The sequence below is a fragment of the Macrotis lagotis genome, chromosome 6 (assembly GCF_037893015.1).
Source record: "Macrotis lagotis isolate mMagLag1 chromosome 6, bilby.v1.9.chrom.fasta, whole genome shotgun sequence".
Taxonomy (NCBI): domain Eukaryota; kingdom Metazoa; phylum Chordata; class Mammalia; order Peramelemorphia; family Peramelidae; genus Macrotis; species Macrotis lagotis.
The window spans coordinates 95,047,227-95,067,285 of record NC_133663.1 but is presented as its reverse complement, the minus strand read 5'-3'; the positions used below and the strand labels follow the sequence as shown (position 1 = coordinate 95,067,285).

General features: G+C 33.3%; 1 protein-coding gene across 7 annotated transcripts in view; it reads left to right on the top strand.

The window, feature by feature from the left end:
• Nucleotides 1-20,059, top strand: part of DGKH (diacylglycerol kinase eta) — a 308,050-nt gene that overhangs the window by 266,962 nt on the left and 21,029 nt on the right. For all 7 annotated transcript variants that reach the window (XM_074191736.1, XM_074191737.1, XM_074191735.1 and 4 more), the window contains 8 exons: nt 334-465; nt 12,494-12,611; nt 13,255-13,365; nt 14,210-14,306; nt 16,403-16,510; nt 18,196-18,309; nt 18,587-18,721; nt 19,407-19,573. In XM_074191736.1, the coding sequence (XP_074047837.1) occupies nt 334-465; nt 12,494-12,611; nt 13,255-13,365; nt 14,210-14,306; nt 16,403-16,510; nt 18,196-18,309; nt 18,587-18,721; nt 19,407-19,573 (982 nt within the window). The remainder of the gene's footprint in view (nt 1-333; nt 466-12,493; nt 12,612-13,254; nt 13,366-14,209; nt 14,307-16,402; nt 16,511-18,195; nt 18,310-18,586; nt 18,722-19,406; nt 19,574-20,059) is intronic.

Genomic DNA, 20,059 nt, shown 5'->3' with positions numbered 1-20,059 from the left:
CTACTATTTGCCTTTGAAATCTTGGGAAAGTCTGTCCCCAATCTGAACTTCAGCATATTTATCTCTCAAATAAATTCTATATCCTAGAGGTTCCTTCTTTCTTGAAATCTTTCAAAAGTGACTGAAACCGAAATCAAAAACCTCCCAGCATCAGATAAACTCAGGATCCTTTTCACATACTGGGTCTTAATAAAAGTCAAAAAGGAATAGAGAGAAATTCTGATTTCCCTTAAACATGATTTCCCTTTCTTTGAATCTTGAATTTATGGGCATGTGTGTCTATTTGTGGATGTACTATTACTTCTTTTTCTAATGGAGTTTTTTTTTCAACAGGTAAAGTTTCACCTCGGTCCCCAGATACATGTCTTAATCAAAGCTGTTCTCAACCTAGCTCAATTTCTGGTCCAATATTGACATCCAACAAAGAAAATCTTCCAGTGCTTAATACTAGAATAATTTGTCCAGGTAATAACAACTCTGAAATATATTAACTCTATGAAATCATGTTTTTAATGATTGTAACTTGAAGTTCCTATAAAAGACTTCTTTGATAACATCTGTCAATATTTCCATTATTGTTTCCAGGTCATATCAGCTTGACCATTTTAAAAACACTAAAGTTTCCTCTGCTTCTGGATACCTATCAAAGGAGGGTGGTCTATGACTGGAGAAAACAGATTAATCTGTTCTGGGTTTAGACCATGACTAAAATAATTTAGAGCACTTTTTGGTTGGGGTGAGATAAACAGTTTATGAGTGTCCCCATTATTGCACACTATTCTTGGAGACTTCTGGATTTTTCCTCAACTCTTTTATAGGTTTTAACTGGTGGAATAGTGAAATCTTCAAACCAACTGCTAAGGAGGGTCCCTTAGAATTGGATTAGGAGTCTGTCAAAATTTGGAAAGGATTATACTACAGGCTTACTGTGATAACTAGGCTTGCTGAATAGAAAGTTAGCCCCTGATGACCTGAAAAATAAAGAAGTCTGTTTCTGAAAGTTTGAATCAATAGGAAATTATGGTGACAATACTTTATAGTATGTTTTTGGGTTTTTTTTATGTTGTTTATTAAATATTTTATTTTTATCAATTACATGCAAAAAATTTAAGTTTTATTTTTAAGAAGCTATAGTATTTCTTAAACTTTTAGATTTGGTGGCAGAATGAAATTAAATTCCAGACTTTGCTACTAACAATTCAATAATATTCAATAATAATTTGTGTTGAAGAAAAGGAGTTTGGGGTGGAGGTTAAAAGAATGGAGGAGAATAGTCATATTAAGGAAATAGTGCCTTACTCAGCATGTACTATACCTGCTATTGCTTTTTCCCCCTTTTCAACATTCCTTATTCATTCCTTGTTGAGATGTTACATTCCTGTGTTTTTTATTTACCTAAATTTTGTTGTTCTCTCACAGTTTACTTCTAATCCCAGTGCCAGGGTTATAATGTATGACTCAGTAAATTACTTTTGATTTATATTTTTATTGGCATTTGAATATTATTCAAAGAAGTTAAAAATTTGGTACCTACTAATACAAAATAGTCAAGTTCATTCTTTAGTGGTTTACATTTAGTTTATGTATTCTTTGACAATTCCTCTTCTACAAAAGTAGTCAAACTTATTTTTCATCTTCTTTTTCTGTGTTCTTTTGTTCTTTCAATGCTTATTAATAATATTTTGATAAGTTTCCTGCTTTATATATCCCTTTAGTTTATTGAACTTGAAAGTTTCATTTTTGTAGTTTAATAAATTGATAATGCTCATGATAATTTAAGTAATTCATTCATCCTTTATATCTCTTGAAGACCTAATATAATAAAAGAAGTTAGAATATTATGGGATTATATTTCTAAAGGGGTCCCTGCTTGAGTGTACCTATTAAATGTTCTGCTTTAATTTTTTTTCAGAAAAATATTACTGTTAGAATTTCAGACAAGAAACAGTATTAATCAGAACTTTTGCTTTCTATTTTTTTAAATTAAGAACAAGTTTCCCTGAGATCCTTACATTTGGAAACCAGGTTTTTTGTTTACTTTTGTTTTTTAAAACAACTTTATTTTTCTAACTACATGTATAGATAATTCCCAACAATCATTTTCGGTAAGGTTTTTATTTTGAATTTTCCTTCTTCTCTCCCTTCCCTAGAAGAAACTAATCTAATATAAGTTATATATGTTTAACTATGTTCAGCATATTTCCAAATTTATCATATGGTGAAAAAAGAATCAGAACAAAAAGAAAAAATAGAGAGGAAAAAATAAAACGAATTTTAAAAATTGAAAATATTCTGCTTTGTTCTTCATTCAGACTCCACAGTCCTTCCCTAGATGTTTTTTAGAATTGTCTTTGATTATTTTTCTGCTGAGAAGAACAAAGTCATCATAGTTCATTGCAGCAAAATGTTGCTGTTAATATGTAGTGTTCTTCTGATTCTGCTCACTTCACTCATCTTCAGTTCAAGCAAGTATTTCCAGGCATTTCTGAAGTTTGGCTTCTCATGATTTCTTATTGAACAATAGTCCTTCATCACTTTCCTATATCACAATTTGTTCAACCATTCCCCAGTGATGGGCATTCCCTCAATTTCCAATTTATTTGCTACTACCAAAAAACTTGCTATAAATATTTTTTGTATATGTGGACTTTTTTAATCCCGTCTTAGATTCTCTTTGGGATACAGATTTGATAATGGTATTATTGGATCAAAGGGTATGCACAGTTTTATTGTCCTTTGGGCATAGATCCAAATTGCTCTCTGGAATAGTTGGATTAGTTCACAACTTCACCAACTATGCATTAGGGTCCTAGTTTTCCCACATCCCTTCCAACATTGATCATTTTCCTTTGTCATATTGACTGATTTGATAGGTATGAAGTAATAGCTAAAAGAATTTTAATTTTCATTTCTCTAAACAATAATGATTTAGAGCATTTTTACATGTGGCTATAGATAGCTTTAAATTCTTTATCTGAGAACTGCCTGTTTATATCCTTTGTCCATTTATTGATTGAGATATGATTTATATTCTTATAAATTTGACTCACTTGTCTATATATAGTTAAGAAATGAGCCCTCTATCAGAAACACAAACTATAATAACTGTTTCCCAATTCACTGCATTCCTTTTAATTTTGGTTGCACTGGGTTTATTTATGCATTTTTTTGTTTTAATTGAATGTAATCAAAATTCTAATTTGCATTTTATAATGTCCTCTAACTCTTGTTTGGTTACAACTCCTCTCCTTTCCATAGATATGAGAGAATAGCTCTTGTTCTCTTAACTGGTTTATATGATCACCTTTTATGTCTAAATCCTTCATCCATTTTAACTTTCTGTTGATATATGGTGTGAGATGTTGTTCTATGCCTATTTTCTGTTATACTATTTTCCAGTTTTCCCAGCAATTTTTGTTAACGAACAAGTTCTTATTCCAGAAATTGGAGTCTCCAGGTTTATTAAAGAATAGATTTCTATAGTCATTTATTACTATTTCTTTTGTATCTAATTGATTCCACTGATCCTCCAAGAGTAGATTGCTATAGTCATTTACCACTATTGCTTTTATACCTAATCTATTCCAGTGATCTACCAATTTATTTTTTAGCCAGTCTCAAAGAGTTTTGATTACTGCTGCTTTATAATATAATTTTAAATGTTATGGCTAGGTTACCTTGCTTTGCATTTTTTAAAACTAATTCCTTGATAGTATGACCTTATACTCCTCCATTTGAATTTTGTTACTATTTTTTCTAGCTCAGTAAAATGATCTTTGGCAGTTTGATTGGTATGACATTGAATGAATAATTTAATTTAGGTAGAATTGTCATTTTTATCAAATTAGCTTGGCCCACCCATGAGTAATTGACATTTGTCTAGTTATTTAGACCTAATTTTGAGTGAAAAATGTTTTGAAATTGTTTTCATGTGGTTTCTGAGTGTTTTGGCAAATAGAATCCCAAGTATTTTATGTTGTCTTTAGTTACTTTAAATGGAATTTCTCTTTCTATCTCTTTCCTCTGTGCTTGGCTGAAAATATATAGAAATGCTCATTATTTATGTGTTTATTTTATGTCCTGCAACTTTAGTAAAGTTGCTGATTGTTTTAAGTAGTTGTTTTAATTTGGTTTTCTAGAATTCTCTAATATACTATTATATCATCTGCAAAAAGTGAGAATTTGGTTTTTTTATTGCTGGTTTTTTCTTTTTCTTCTCTTAATGATAAAAACAATATTTCTTTTTTTAATTATAAAGATTTTATTTATTTTGAGTTTTACAATTTTTCTTGCTTTCCTCCCCCCAGCCCCCACAGAAGGCAATTTGCCAGTCTTTACATTGTTTCCATGGTATACAATGATCCAAATTGAATGTGATGAGAGAGAAATCATATCCTTAAGGAAGAAACAGAAAGTATAAGAGATAACAAGATCAGACAATAAGATAGCAATTTTTCTTCTAAATTAAAGATAATAGTCCTTGAACTTTGTCCAAACTACACAGTTGTTTATCTGGACGCAGATGGTATTCTCCATTGCAGACAACCCCAAATTGTCCTTGATTATTGCACACATGAAATGAGCCAATCCATCAAGGTTGATCATCACCCCCATGTTGCTTTTAGGGTGTACAGTGTTTTTCTGGTTCTGTTCATCTCACTCAGCATCAGTTCATGAAAATCCCTCCAGGCTTCCCCGAATACCCATCCCTCCCTATTTCTAATGGAACAATAGTGTTCCATGAAATATATATACCACAGTTTTCTAAGCCATTCCCCAATTGAAGGATATTTACTTGATTTCCAATTCTTTTGCTACCACAAACAGGGCTGCTATGAATATTTTTGTACAAATGATGTTTTTACCTTTTTTCATCATTTCTTCAGGGTATAGACCCAGTAGTGGTATTGCTGGATCACAGGAAAACCAATATTTGTAATACAATATTAAATAATAGTAGTGATAATGGGCATTCTTATTTCACCCCTGATTTTACTAGAAATGCCTCTAGCTTAACTCCATTACATATAATGCCTGCTGATGATTTTAGATACATACTGCTTATCATTTTGAAGAAAATTACATTTATTCCTATGCTCACTATTGTTTTTAGTAGGAATGAATGCTGGATTTTTTTAGAAAACTATTTTAGTATCTATTGAAATAATTATAGCATTTCTGTTAGGCTTGGTAACAATATGGTCAATTATGCTGAAAGTCTTCCTAATATTGAACCAACCCAGCATCTCTGATATAAATCCTACTTGATCAGGGTTTATTATCGTACTGATAACTTTATGTAATTGTTTTTCAATATTCATTAGGGAAATTGATATATAATTTACTTTCTTGGTTTTAACTTTTCCTGATTTAGGTATCAGCACCATATTGATATCTTAGAAGGAATCCCTTATTCACCTGCTTTTTCACATAGCTTATTATAGGATTGCAATTAATCGTTGTTTAAGTATTTGGTAAAATTTACTTGTAGATCCATCTAGCCCTGGAAATTTTTGCTAATGGAATACTTTGATGATCTGTTCAATTTATTTATCTATCTGAAATGGTATTATTTCAGTGTTTAATTTCCTCTTCTGATGATCTGGGCAATTTATATTTTGGAAATATTGATTTATTTCATTTAGATTGTCAGTTTTATTGGCATACCATTGGACAAAATAACCCTGAATTATTACTTTTATTTCCTTCTCACTAGTGGTGGATTCGCTCTTCATTTTTGTTACTGATAATTTGGTTTTCTTTCTTTTTTTTAAATCAAATTAGCCAAAGGTTTATCTATTTCATTTTTTTCATAAAAGTAACTTTTAATTTTATTTATGAGTTCAATAGTTTTCTAACATTCAAATATATTAATCTCTCCTTTGATTTTCAGAATTTCTAATTTGGTATTTATTTGGGGATTTTTAATTTGTTCTTTTTCTAACTTTTTTAGTTACATAACCAATTCATTGATATCCTCTTTCTCTATTTTATTCATGTGAGCATTTAGTGTTATAAAATTGTCAATAATTGCTGTTTTGACTATATATCACTGGCTTTAGTATGTTGTGTCTTGGATGAAGTTATTATTTCTATGATTTGTGTTTTTCTATGATTTCTATTGTTGTACCCAAAGAGCGAGATGGAGACCCGAATTTGATAAGGTTGGAGATCTTTATTCCCAGGGACTGTCTGGGGGATTGATTACCCAAATCAGACAGTACCTGAGTGTTCAGGGGATAGGGTTTTTATGTGGTTTTTTGGGGGGGAGGGAATTAGAACAAGCAGGATACAGAAGCAAAGTCAGCAGTTAGATATATTATCTTGTTATACTAATACAAAAATGTAAACATGTGGCTCAGTATAGATGGGGGTGAGAAAGGGTCAGGGTCTTTGTGTAATGATTGTCTGAAATGGAGGGAGTCAGGAATTTACTGTCTTATGTTTCCAGCCACATCTGGGGAAGGGGGAGGAAGTCCTGGAATTTAACAGATAAAGCAAGACAATTAGGCTAACAAGGGTGCTTTATAAATCTTTAGACAATTTTATGGTATATCCATGACCCCTTGGGTCCTATTGGACTATCTTCAGACCTAAAGGTGCCTAGCCAAAGTTATATTTCTTATTTGGGGGGAGGGGTTTCCATGGGCAAATGGGGTTAAGTGGCTTGCCCAAGGCCACACAGCTAGGTGATTATTAAGTGTCTGAGACTGGATTTGAACCCAGGTACTCCTGACTCCAGGGCCAGTGCTTTATATACTATGCCACCTAGCCGCCCCCAAAGTTATATTTCTAAGGAATTTCTCAGCCCAGAAGGATGTCAGGGACCCCTTTCTATACAGAAATTTCACAAACATTGATATTGTACTTCACTATGATCCATTCATTCTTTTTTCATTATAATTTTATTTATTTTGTTACATATATCCCAGTTACATTTTGGTCTTTCATGACATATTTGTTTATTTATTTTCACATTACTATAATAATCTTGTTGTGAAAGTAAAAATAATCCCCCATCCCCCCCACAAAGATAAAGAAACCTCAAGAAAAATAAAGTGAAAGAAAAAATGTGTACTTCAGTCCGTGTTCAGATACCATTGACTGTTTCTGGAATGGGTTGTGTTCTTTATCATAAGTGCATTAGAGAAGTTGCTTCAATATTTTTTCCACAATTGTTGTTGTTAATTGTATTTCCCTTCATCCTTTCCCTCCCACTTCCATTTATTCTATTCTCTTTCTCTTCTTTCACCCTGCCCCTCCTCAAAAGTGTGCTGTATCTAACTACCCTCTCCCAAGATCTTCCTTTTCTTCTATCACCTAAATGCTCCCTTCCCTCCCCCTGACCACTTTCTCCCATTCTTTTCCTCTCCTTTTTCTTCTAGGGTAAGATAGATTTCGATACCCTATTGACTATGTATGTATGTTATTTCCTCTCTGAGCCACTTTTGATGAGAATAAAAGCTCATTCATCTTTTCCCCCTTCCACTCCATTGAAAAATCTTTATCTTGACTTTTTTGTTTGAAATATTTTAGTCCATTCCACTCTCCTTTCTCTTTTCCCCAGTACATTTCTTTTTTACCCATTGGATCCATTTTTATAATATGTATATTATACCTTTGTATTCAGCTATCTCCTGTGCTTTGTTTATATGTGCTCCAACAAACTGCTCTGATAAGTGAGAGGATTCATATGAATTATCAGTATCTTCTTCTCATGCAGGAATACATGAAGTTTAATATCATAAACTCCTTCATCATTAGCCCATCCCCCTCTCTATGCTAAACCTGAGTCCTGTACTTTCTGTTTACCTCTGGTCATTTCAACAGAAAAGTTTGAAAGTCCCCTATTTCATTGAAGATCCATCTTTTTCCCCTGAAAGATGATGTTCACTTTTCTGAGTAGTTGATTCTCAATTGTAATCCAAGCTCTTTTGCCTTCTGGAATATCATATCCCAAGCCCTATAATCCCTTAATGTAGATGCTGCTAAATCCTGTGTAATCCTAACTGTAGTGCCACAGTAATTAAATTGTTTCTTTCTGGTTGTTTGTAATATATTCTCTTTGACTTGGAGTTCTGGCTATAATATAATATTTGGCTATAATATTCCTGGGAGCTTTTATTTTGGGATCCCTTTCAGGAGGTGATCAGTAGATTCCCTAAATTGTCAATTTTACCCTCTGTTTCTGGCATGTCAAGGCAATTTTTCTGGATTATTTCTTGAAAAAATGAAATCTAGGCTATTTTTCTGGTCATACTTTCATATAACCCAGTACTGTTAAAATTATGTCTCCTGGATTGGTTTTCCAGGTCAGTTTTTTTCCCAATGAGATATTTTACATTTTCTTCCAGTTTTTCATTCTTTTGGTTTTGTTTTATTGTTCTTGACTTCCCACAAAGTCATAAGCTTTCTTTAGCTTCATTCTACATTTGAAGGAGTTATATTCTTCAGAGATTTTTTTATCTCCTTTTCCTTCTGGCTAATGCTGGTTTTTTTTTAAGTCATTCTTTTCCTCATTGACCTTTGGGACTGCTTTTTCCATTTGATCTAAACTAATTTTTTTTTTAGATTTTTCAAGGCAATGGGGTTAAGTGGCTTGCCCAAGGCCACATGGCTAGGTAATTATCAAATGTCTGAAGTTGGATTTGAACCCAGTTACTCCTGACTCCAAGGCTGGTACTCTATTCACTGCACCACCTAGCCTCCCCGATCTAAACTAATTTTTAACATTACTTTTTCAATAATTTTTTTATCTCCTTCACCAAACTACTGACCTCATTTTCATGATTTTCCTGCATTGCTCTCATTTCTCTTCCTAATTTTTCCTCTACCTCTTTTCCTTGCTTTTCAAGTCTTTTTTGAGCTATTCCATATCCTAGGACCAATTCCTATTTTTCTTAGACCAAAGCAATTTTCTATGGTCAGATTCTTTTTCTTCTGTTGTTTGCTCATTTTCCCAGCCTATGACTTCTAAAGTTTTGGGGGCTTGGGGGACACCCCCTTAGGGACCTTAATTCCTTCAAGGTCTTATGTGATGCTCTGAATACTCTCCTGGCCTGTGCTCTGGTCTGTGGATGACCACAAACCCTGTGCCCTGGAGCTGTGAGGAGGGTCCCTGCTCTACTGTGGTAGTATGGAGCTCTCCAAACTGCAACCTGGATTTTGGTATGGGCAAAGCAGCAGAGCCCTGTCCCAGAGATAGTAGAGACTTCTTCAGTTTCTCCCAACCCCCTTACCATCCTTGGACTGGGTGCTTTGGAAGCAGCTGTGGAATGGCTCCACAGGTTCCTGAGATGGGGCTGTCATGAGCCCTGTGCTGGCCTGAACTCATACTCACTCTGGTGTGGCAGTGTTTTTCTACTGACCTTCCAAGTTGTCCTTAGCAATCCCTGGGCTGAGAGGTCTGGAAATCGCTCCACTGCCAAGGACCCAGGTGCCCCCAGGAATCCAGACTCCCTGTGGGGAGAGGGTGGCTGTTCCTGGAAGGCTGGAACTATTTGCTCTAGCATGGCTCTTTTCAAATCTGATCCTTTCCCATGCATCTTCCAAGTTGTCTTGGGCTGGAGAATTATTTCACTCAGTCTTTCTGTGAGTTCTGCCACTTTTGATTTTGGTTACCACATTTGGAGGGTTCTGGAAGAGTGCTTCTGGGAATCCCTGCCTCCACACCAAGATCTTGGCTCCTCCCTCCTACCCCCCATCATTACCAATCCACTCATTCTTTAAAGTTATTTAGTTTCCAATTAATTTTTAGTTTGCTTTTCCATGGCCCTTTATTACATGATTGTTCTTGCATTATGATCTGAAAATGATTCTTTTGAAATTTCTGCCTTTTTGCATTTGACTGTGAGGTTTTTATGCCTTAGTACATGATCAGTTTTTTGTGTTGGTGCATGGTACTGCTAAGGAAAAGGTGTATTATGTTCTCTCCCCATTCAATTTTCTCTATCAAGAATTTTCTCTGTCAATATTAGATGTAGCATATCTAACTTTTCTAAAATTCTATTCACCTCCTTAACTTACTTCTTGTTTACTTTGTGGTTAGATTTATCTAATTCTAAGAGAGAGAAGTTGAGGCCCCCATCAGTATTTTTCTATGTCTTCTGTAACTCATTTAGCTTCTCCTCTAAGAATCTGGATGTTATATCACTTGGTGCACATATATATATATACATATTTAGTATTGCTATTGCTTCATTATCTATGGTACCTTTTAGGAAGACATAATTCCATTCCTTGTCCCTTATAAATGAGATCTCATTTTGCTTTGTCTGAGATAAAGATTGCTACCCCTGCTTTTTTCCACTTCAGCCTTTTACCTTTATTCTGTGTGTATCTTTCTCTGTTTCAAATATAAGCATATTGTAGGATCCTGGTTTTTAATCCTCTTTCATTTTATAGGAGAGTACATCCCATTTAAGTTTACAGTTAAAATTATTCACTCTTTATTACCCTCCATCCTATTTCCTCTCCATTTATGCAGTTCTTTTCGTTTTACCTTATCCCACCTCACCATTATTTAGCTTCTAACACTGCCTTCCACCACTTGTCCTCCCTTTTATCTGCCCCTCTTCTTTCCCTTTTTACTTTCCCCTTCTTTTTTCCTTCCTTTCTGTCAGTCTCTCCTTCCCTTCTATTTCCCTGTAGGATATAAGATAAATTTCTAACTTAGTATATTATATTATTTCCTCTTTGAGCCAAATTGAATTGAAAATAGATTTCAAGCAATTCTCATCCCTCACTTTTTTCTTCTACTGTAATAGGCACTCTTTTGCCTCTTAAGTGATTAATTTTCTCCATTCTACTTCCTCCTTCCTCCCATCACAGTACAATCCTCTTTTTTAATGTTTAAATTTTCTTAAATAATTCCATAAAAATCAACTTATACCTATATTTTTTGTCTGAGTATACTCCCTCTAATAGAGATACAGTTCTCATCCTCCCATGTAGGTTACCAGTTTAATCTTTCTTTTTCTTTTTCCTGATTTATCTTTTTATGTATTCTTGAGTCTCATATTTTAAAATTGAATTTTCTGTTTAATTCTGGTTTATTCATCAGGAAAATTTGAAAGTCATCTTTGTATATCTTTTTCATAAAAAAGGATGCTCAGTTTTGCTGGGCAGTTGATTTTGGATTGTAATCTAAGTTCTTTTGCCCTCCAAAATATCAAATTCCACATCCTTCAATCTTTTAATGTTGATAATGTCAAGTCCTGCATAATCCCGACTATTGCTCCTTGATATTAGAATTGCATCTTTCTGACTTCCTGAAGGATTGTCTCCTTGATCTGATAATTATGGAATTTGGCTACAATATTCCTTGTTTCATTTTGGGATGCCTTTCAGGAGGTGATAGGTGGATTCTTCTAATGATTATTTTACCCTCTGGTTCTAGGATATCGGGGTAGTTTTCCTTTATGATTTCTTTAAAAATGTTGTCCAGGCTCTTCTTTGATCATGACTTGTAGATAGTCCAATAATTTTTAAGTTATCTCTTCTGGATCTATTTTGTAGATCAGTTATTTTTTCAATGTAGTATTTTATATTTTCTTTTTTTTATTTTTAAAAAAATTTTCTCAACTGATTCTTGATATCCCACAGAGTCATTAGCCTCTAATACCCCATCTTAAGTAATTATTTTCTTTGGTTAACTTTTGCATAATTTATTTTGTTTGGTTAATTTTTGTACTTCCTTTTGAAAGATGTTGACTTCTCTTGCAATTTCTTTTCCAATTTTTCTACTTGATTTTTAAAAAAAATGAGCTCTTCCAAGAAGTTTTTTTATGATTGGAGGCCACTACATATTCTCCTCTCTGGTTTTACTTGTATTACTTTGTCTGCCATCTTCTGAGATTATCTTGTGCTTTTCCTCATCTCCAAGGTAACTTTCTATAGAACTGACTTTACTGTGGCTTTTCTTATTCATTTTGAGCTGTTTTTCTGGTACTGTCCCATGCTTGTGTCAGGGGAAGTGTCTCATTGAAAGCATCTGAGAATGTCAGCAGCTTGCTCACTAAGCTGGGCCATTAAGCCTAGTGTCACTTAATGAACTAGGGTACTGGCATTAGAGCCCTTCCAGTTGGCCAGCTTTGACATTGGCCTACTGAACCAGGACCCCAGCAAACCTCGGCTGTGACTGAGAACTTCTAGTTGACCCCTTCCATACCCTGCCTACACTTGTGTCAGCTCACTGTCCTGGACTCTGTTTCCCCTTCCACCTGAGACAGATCTAACTAGATAATACTCCATCATATTCTTTTGTGGGTTCTGTGGCTTCTGAATCAGTTTAGAGACTTGATTGATATTGTTTTTGAGGGAAACCCAGGAAAACTTAAGGAAGTTCCTGATTTCTCTCTGCTATCTTGGCTCTGCCCCACAAAGGGGTTTTAATAATAAAAGATACCAGAGAATAGTACTGAAGTCAAGCTTTTAAATATTTTCTGCTATGGGTTTTGATTTGTGATTCTGTATTTTTTCCCCTTTTCATCAGGTTTAAGAGCAGGATTAGCTGCTTCAATTGCTGGAAGTTCTATTATCAGCAAAATGTTACTAGCAAATATTGATCCCTTTGGTGCTACACCATTTATTGACCCAGATCCAGATTCACTGTAAGAAAATATATTTTGTCTTTATTAGTTTTATTTCAGCTTTTTTCTCTGAACTCTCCTATCCTCTCTTCTTTCTCTTCCATTCTATTCTTTCCTTTTTCTCTTCCTCCTCTCTTGTCTCCTCCCATTTCCTCTCCTCTCCTCTCCTCTCCTCTCCTCTCCTCTCCTCTCCTCTCCTCTCCTCTCCTCTCCTCTCCTCTCCTCTCCTCTCCTCTCCTCTCCTCTCCTCTCCTCTCTTCTCTCCTTTTCTCTCCCTATAACAACTTTGAAATGACAGTAAAAGTGTATTTGTGTATATGGGCATATCCACATATTTGTTTGCAATACGTATAGTATATCTAACTATAAATATATAGCTATCTATATATATCAACTTTTCAATAAGAGATTATGTTTGCAAAATATCATGTCTTGTTTATTTGTTTCCTTCACAGCACCTTGGTCTTTGAATAATATTGCAATTTATGCTTAAAGACAAAGAGTGAGTCTTGCTCACTCTTATGGGAAACCTCAACATTACTCCTTCTCTTTGAAAGAATAGTACTTCTCAATAAAGGAGATTCTAAATGCTATTTTTGTGAGTAAAGATTCCAGTTGTTTTTAATGTACCTGATGCTATGTCTTATTTTGATTCTTAATATAGAGAAGGATATTCAGAAAAATGTGTCATGAATAATTACTTTGGAATTGGATTAGATGCAAAAATTTCATTAGAATTTAACAATAAGCGAGAGGAACACCCTGAAAAATGCAGGTAATTCAATCTTTCTTTTATTTTTAATTCAATATTTTTCTCCCATTACATGTAAAAATACTTTTAGCACTTCCTCCCCAAATTCTGAATTCCAAATCTGCTGCCTTTCTAATCTCCTCTCCCCTACACATTGAGAAATCTTTATCATGCAAAATACATTTCCATGTAAGTTATGCTGTGAAAGAAAATAGTCAAGAAAAAATAAAGGAAGTAAAGAAAAAGTATGCATCAATCTGCATTCAGACTCTACCAGTTCTTTTTCTGGAGTTGAACAGCACCATTTATCATGTCTTTCAGAATTGTATTGGATCATTGTATTGCTGAGACTAGCCAAGTTATTCACAGGCAGTCTTCATACGATATTGCTATGAATAAAGTTCTCCTGGTTCTGTTCATTTCACTTTGCATATGTTCATGTATGCCTTTCCAGGTTTCTCTGAGAGCATTCTGCTCATTGTCGTATGACAGTACTCCATCACAATCATATGCAACAGTTTGTTCAAACATTCTCCAATTGATGAACTTCTGTTCGATTTCCAGTTTTTTGCCACTACTAAGAGCTCCTATAAATATTTTTATATATGTAGGTCCTTTTCTTTTTTAAAAAAATTTATTTGGGATACAGGCCTAGTCATGTTATTGCTTGATGAAAGAATATATGTGGTTTTGTATTCCTTTGAGCATAGTCAGTTATGTAAAGCTTGTAGAATATTGTAAAGTAATAATTTTACTTTACTTTCATGAGTATTGATATTTGTTATAAAATTATTTTTAATTGAAAGAGAAATAATTTGTATTTTACTGAAATTACATAGTTTAGTACATTAAATAATTTTATTTTCAGGAGCCGAACTAAAAATATGATGTGGTATGGAGTCCTTGGAACAAAAGAATTATTACAAAGGTCATATAAGAACTTAGAACAAAGAGTTCAGCTTGAGGTAAGATTATTTTAATTAATTTCATTCTAATTTATTAAAATACCATGTCTGGACCTCATATGACATTTGTGCTAGATTATATTTGAAAACCTGCTAGTGACCAAACCTTACCTCAGCAGAAGAAGTAAAATTATTTTTTTTTTCATTTTGGAATAATTTTTAAATTGGAGTTACCATATCTTTGTAAAGTCATCTAGAAACACAAAGGGATCCTAATTCCTTATTATCAAGCTTCTGGAATGATGGCAATCATTTCTGCTAAACAGAAAAAAAAGCTATTCTTGGAATAGTTTGGTTTCATATTTATTCATTCAGTACCCTATACCTTAAACAATGTGTGTTAATTTAAGTATTTCTTCCTGGTGAATGGAAATTGTAGGCATAATGAAAATATTTTCATTTATAAATGCTAGACATGGTCCCTCATCATCTTTCTTATAATGTAAGAAGAGCAGGAATGTATACACAAATACCCATGATATAATGAAAAGGGGAAAAGATAATTTAAAAAGTATGAAATTCTCTGTGTAAAGAAGTAAGAGGGATTTTGCTTTGTTTTGCTTTGTTTTAGGTTGTTTTTTGGGGTTTTTTTTGGTATAGTAAGAAATACAGATTTACCAACATATCAGAGATACAATTTGTTGGATAATAGATTCAAAGAGATCATCTAGTTCAATGAGAAAAGTGAAGGCCTAAAGAAAGATTGCAACTCCTGCTGCTGGCATACTATACTTAATATGATACAAGGTTCTCCAACAAGACCTCAGATAAATAGCCCAACACTAATTCTGCTCTTGACTTTTTGACTACATTTGAATAGATTTCCTATTGTCTCAAGATTGCCTTGACTCTGTGATTTAAGGGTTGTTTAGAGCTTTTGTGCCACCTTGCTAGATTTTGGGTTAGTTGGAACTGAAGTGAAATACTTTGCCATTCCAGTCATGTAGCTAAGTTTTTAGGGAACTTTGAACTTTATGAAGTGAAATCCTTCCTTTTGGGAGAGAAGGAAGGAAATAAGATATCTATTTTTTTATTGATTAGAATATAGTGCTTTCTGCATGAGCATGAAGAATTTTAAAAAATTCATTTAAGTGTAAAATTCTCCACTAAAGTTCTTCTCATACCTTTTGGCATGAGAATAAACCCTGGGTATTTTAATGATGATACCAGTAGAATTTTAGCTGTTTCTACCAAATTGATGTCCAAGACCAATCTAGCTAAATTCTGAAAGACTCTGAAATTCATTAATACTTTCTCTACTAAAGTATGAATGGATTGTGATTTGTACATCACTCAAACCAATTTAATTATGTTAAGTCATTGCACTTATGTCTGACTCTTGATGACCCTGCTTTGTTTTTTTCCTTTCATTTTCTTTCATTTTCCTTTTTCTTTTTTGACAGAGATGCGGGAGTGGTTTTCCATTTCCTTCTCCAGCATATTTTACATATGAAGACCCTAAGGCAAACAGGGTGAAATGACTTGCCCAGGGTCATAGAGCTATTAAGTGTTTGAGGCCAGATTTGAAATGATGAATAGAAACTTTCTGACTTCAGGCCCAGCACTTAATTGTGATTAATGCAACATGTTTTCTGATGGTCAGGCTATTAGTGCTGCTTCTCCAAATTCAGATAGACCCTTGTACAATAGGCAGACAGCTCAGCAAAAGGTGTGTCATCAAAGCCTTTCCAGCAGATACTCTGCAGAGATAGTATTCAAAAGCCCAGGATTGCTTCCACTTTATTAAGTATATTCAGAATTCAGTATCATTCAAAGAAGCTAATCATTACACTTGAAAAAACTCATGTAGATTTCAAAACTGGGTGGAATACAATATGTCAAAGTAGAAAAATTGTGAAGTATTTCCAGACTTCTTTATTTTGGGGGGGATTTATTTACTATTTAGAATATTTACTAATTGGAAATTAAGACTTTCACAATATGGCAGAATGAGTTTACAAGATAACTAACATGACTGAAAACAGCATTCTCCATCTTCACTTACTTGGGGTGTCAATACATTTAAGATATTAAGAACTGTTTTTCTGTGTTTTTTCCCCCTTTCCATTCATACTGACATCTTTTTTTTATTTCAGTGTGATGGACAGTATATCCCCCTTCCTAGTCTACAGGGAATTGCAGTTTTGAATATCCCAAGTTATGCTGGAGGCACTAATTTCTGGGGTGGAACTAAAGAGGATGATGTAAGTAGTATTAATAAGTAATTTGAAATCTATGTTAATAAAAACATTGTGATCCTTTTCATTGTAATAATTCATGTGATTATTTACTTTTTAAAAAATTTTGTCTATTTAAGACAATGGGGTTAAGTGACTTGCCCAAGATCACACAGCTAGGCAATTATTAAATGTCTGGGGCTGGATTTGAACTCAGGTACTCCTAACTTCAGGACCGGTGCTCTATCCACTTTACCACCTAGCTGCCACCCTTATTATTTACTTAAAGTTGTTAACACAAAGCTAGGCCAGTCAATCAATGATCATTTATTAAGCACTATATACCAGTTACTGTGATATGCATGGAAATATAAATAAAGGCAAAAAATTCCTTTCCTCAAGGATCTTATATTCTAATGAGGAAGATAACATATAAAAAGAAGCTAAAAAGTTGAGGAGAGAGAAGAAGAGAAAGAATCTGAACTGGGGGGGGGATGGAAAACTTCAGAAGACATGAAATTATCTTATCTGTCCCCTCCCTTCCTCATATTATCACAGACACACATATGCCTTCTATTGGTTTTCAGTTTGAAAAAAGTTATCTTACTCAGTGCTTTATTTAAATAATTTCTGATTTAACTACTTTTAACTGTCAGGAATTTAAGATCAAGAGACAATTTGAGAGAATATATATGACAATAACAAAAGAAACTCGTGGTTTAATAATATGTCTTAATGGAGATAAAAAGAGGTCCTCTCGTCTTTGACTTTTTGTTTTTCTTTTCCCTCTCATTTTTCAAAACTTCCTCCCCCATTTTTCTACCATTAATATCCAAAATGAAATATAAAAATAATTTGGAGAGTACAGATCACTTCCATAATTTAAAAGTATTTTATTATTTCTTAAAGTGATTATGATTTTATTTTTAATATTAAAGGACTACTTATGGGATTGAGAGAAAATATAAAGTAGAGCATCCTAATTGATTACAAGCCCAAAGTGTTTAATAATAAAAAGCTTTATGGAAATGTATATAACTAAATGTATATAACACAAAATATGGCAATTTTCCAATGGTGATTTTCTTTCTGCATTAATCAGCAGAAATAAATTATTATTCACTAAGTGATTTATTTTCACAATAATTATTCATAACTAATTGTTCATATCTATTCCTTCTAGGATGAAGCCTGTTAGAATACCTTAATTAAAAATGATCACAATTTTGCTGTTTACCACCTCTAAACTTATTATGTTTATCTCAGCTTATATGCTTTTGGAGATTTCCTCTAGGAAGAAAATTTTGATAAAGGCTGCCTTATGCTAGTATAAAGCATTTGCAAATACATTAGACACCTACCAAATAACTTTAAAAGATTGCTTTCTAAGGAAAGAGTCATAGTAATTGTATCCAACTGCTGAAACACAGCATGTAAGTGTTCATATGTCAACAGTCAGTTTTTCTTAGATTTTTTTTTGTATAATTTTACACTTTTTTCTATTTCTTATCAGTAGACATGTCCTGATATGAGACCAGCTTGCATATTTTACCTGCTATTATTTTTATTGTTTACATCATGAGTGCTTTTATTCTGCAGAACATTTTGGTTTCCAAGAATTGATTTTGTTTTACTGAAATTTGTCACATATAACCTAACACTTTGTCTACCTCTTTGACCTCTGTCTAGATGGGTATTCATTTTCGTTTCAGATATTTACTGCACCATCGTTTGATGACAAGATACTGGAGGTCGTTGCAGTTTTTGGTAGCATGCAGATGGCAATGTCCAGAGTCATAAAACTGCAGCATCACCGGATAGCTCAGGTCTGTGTCTTTTGGAACAGCCAACAGCAGACCTTGGACCAGGGAGAATAGAGCTCATTAAGTAACTCTGACGCCAGATACTGATTTATAAAGTGTTGACTTTGTTTTAATGTCAACTGTTAATGAGTCACCATAACTGATGAACAAATTACAACAACATAGCCTTCTCTGGATGATCCTGGCTAAAAGCCACAGCCTCTAAAGATGGAGCTGAGAGAAGGTGGACTATGATCCAGGTCTATTTGTGCCATAAAATAACATCTTTGTTTTATTTCAGTGTCGGTCTGTAAAGATCACCATACTTGGAGATGAAGGGGTTCCAGTGCAAGTAGATGGAGAGGCATGGATCCAGCCTCCAGGGATTATTAAAATCGTGCACAAAAACAGAGCTCAGATGTTAACAAGAGACAGAGTATGTAACAGAGACCATTTTACTATCTATGTCTAGTTTGTTTTAAAGTCTTTAGTTTAAAAAACCCCAACACACAAAGTTTGACTCATTCTGGAAAAATAGAAAATAAAGATTAGAATTTCTTCTAATATTAGAAATCAAATGAGTTTCATGTACTGATAAAGCTCATGTGCTTATGACAAACTCATGTACTCACTAAGTTTAAGATTAAATACTTAAAACATTAAAAAGTAGTCTTCATTCTCTGCTCATATTTATCATCACTTAGATATTAAAATATAAAATTCAAGCATTTCACTATTTCAATGCTTTATCAGTTAACACACATACATATTTATAAATATCTATTCATAAACATATATACATATATTTTCATTTTTCTAAAAAAGAAAAAATTCTGTATGCCTATATCATAGATATAATTTGTATTCTATTGTATATTGATATTAAATGACATCACTAGTTAACATATATACACATATGTGTATATATAATGATTTTTGTTTAATAGCAAAATGAAAACATTTCATCTAGTATATTTACTATATTTTTATTAGATTTAATATAAGATTTAATTGGGAAAAGATTACTCTCATACAACATTAATGTAAGCCCTGCAACACACTTTATTTGATATGGTTGCAACACAATAAACTAACAGTTCACCATATATTGAATTTAATAGGCTTTTGAAAACACCCTCAAATCTTGGGAAGACAAACAAAAATTTGATGCTTCTAAGGTACCCTCCCGGCCTCAGTTGTATCCACAACAAGCTATTGATTTAGCAACAGAGGAGGAAGTTACACAGATGCAGCTCTGTTCGCAGGCTGCAGAAGAACTCATTACTCGGTAAGTACTAGCAAACTGGCTGAGTTTGATCAACAAATGTTTGTTAAGTGCATACTCTATTGAGCATTGTGCTTAGCTAAAATCAAATTTTAATATGATAAAAAATGAAATAATCCCTCCCTTGAAGTTTACATTTAAAGGAAACAGCATAGATAGCATGTAAAATATGTTGACATACTGTAAACCTTAAAACTTTATAGATATTCTAGATTCTATTATTGCCTTTATAATAATGATTAGCCTAACTCTATTGTTGTCCACATCTATTTTAGAAATATTTTCACCAAAATTTTGGTATTTAAAACTCTGTGAAAAGGAAAATGCCTTTTCTTTACAACAGTTAGATTCTCCAATGGGGCAAGATGAACAAAGACTTAATTTATTTTATACAATATCATACTTGAATAATCAAGCTACTGATTAATCCTTGGCACTTTATGTATAATTTTTTTTTTGTTATAAAGGTGTTTGTTTTAACAGAATTTG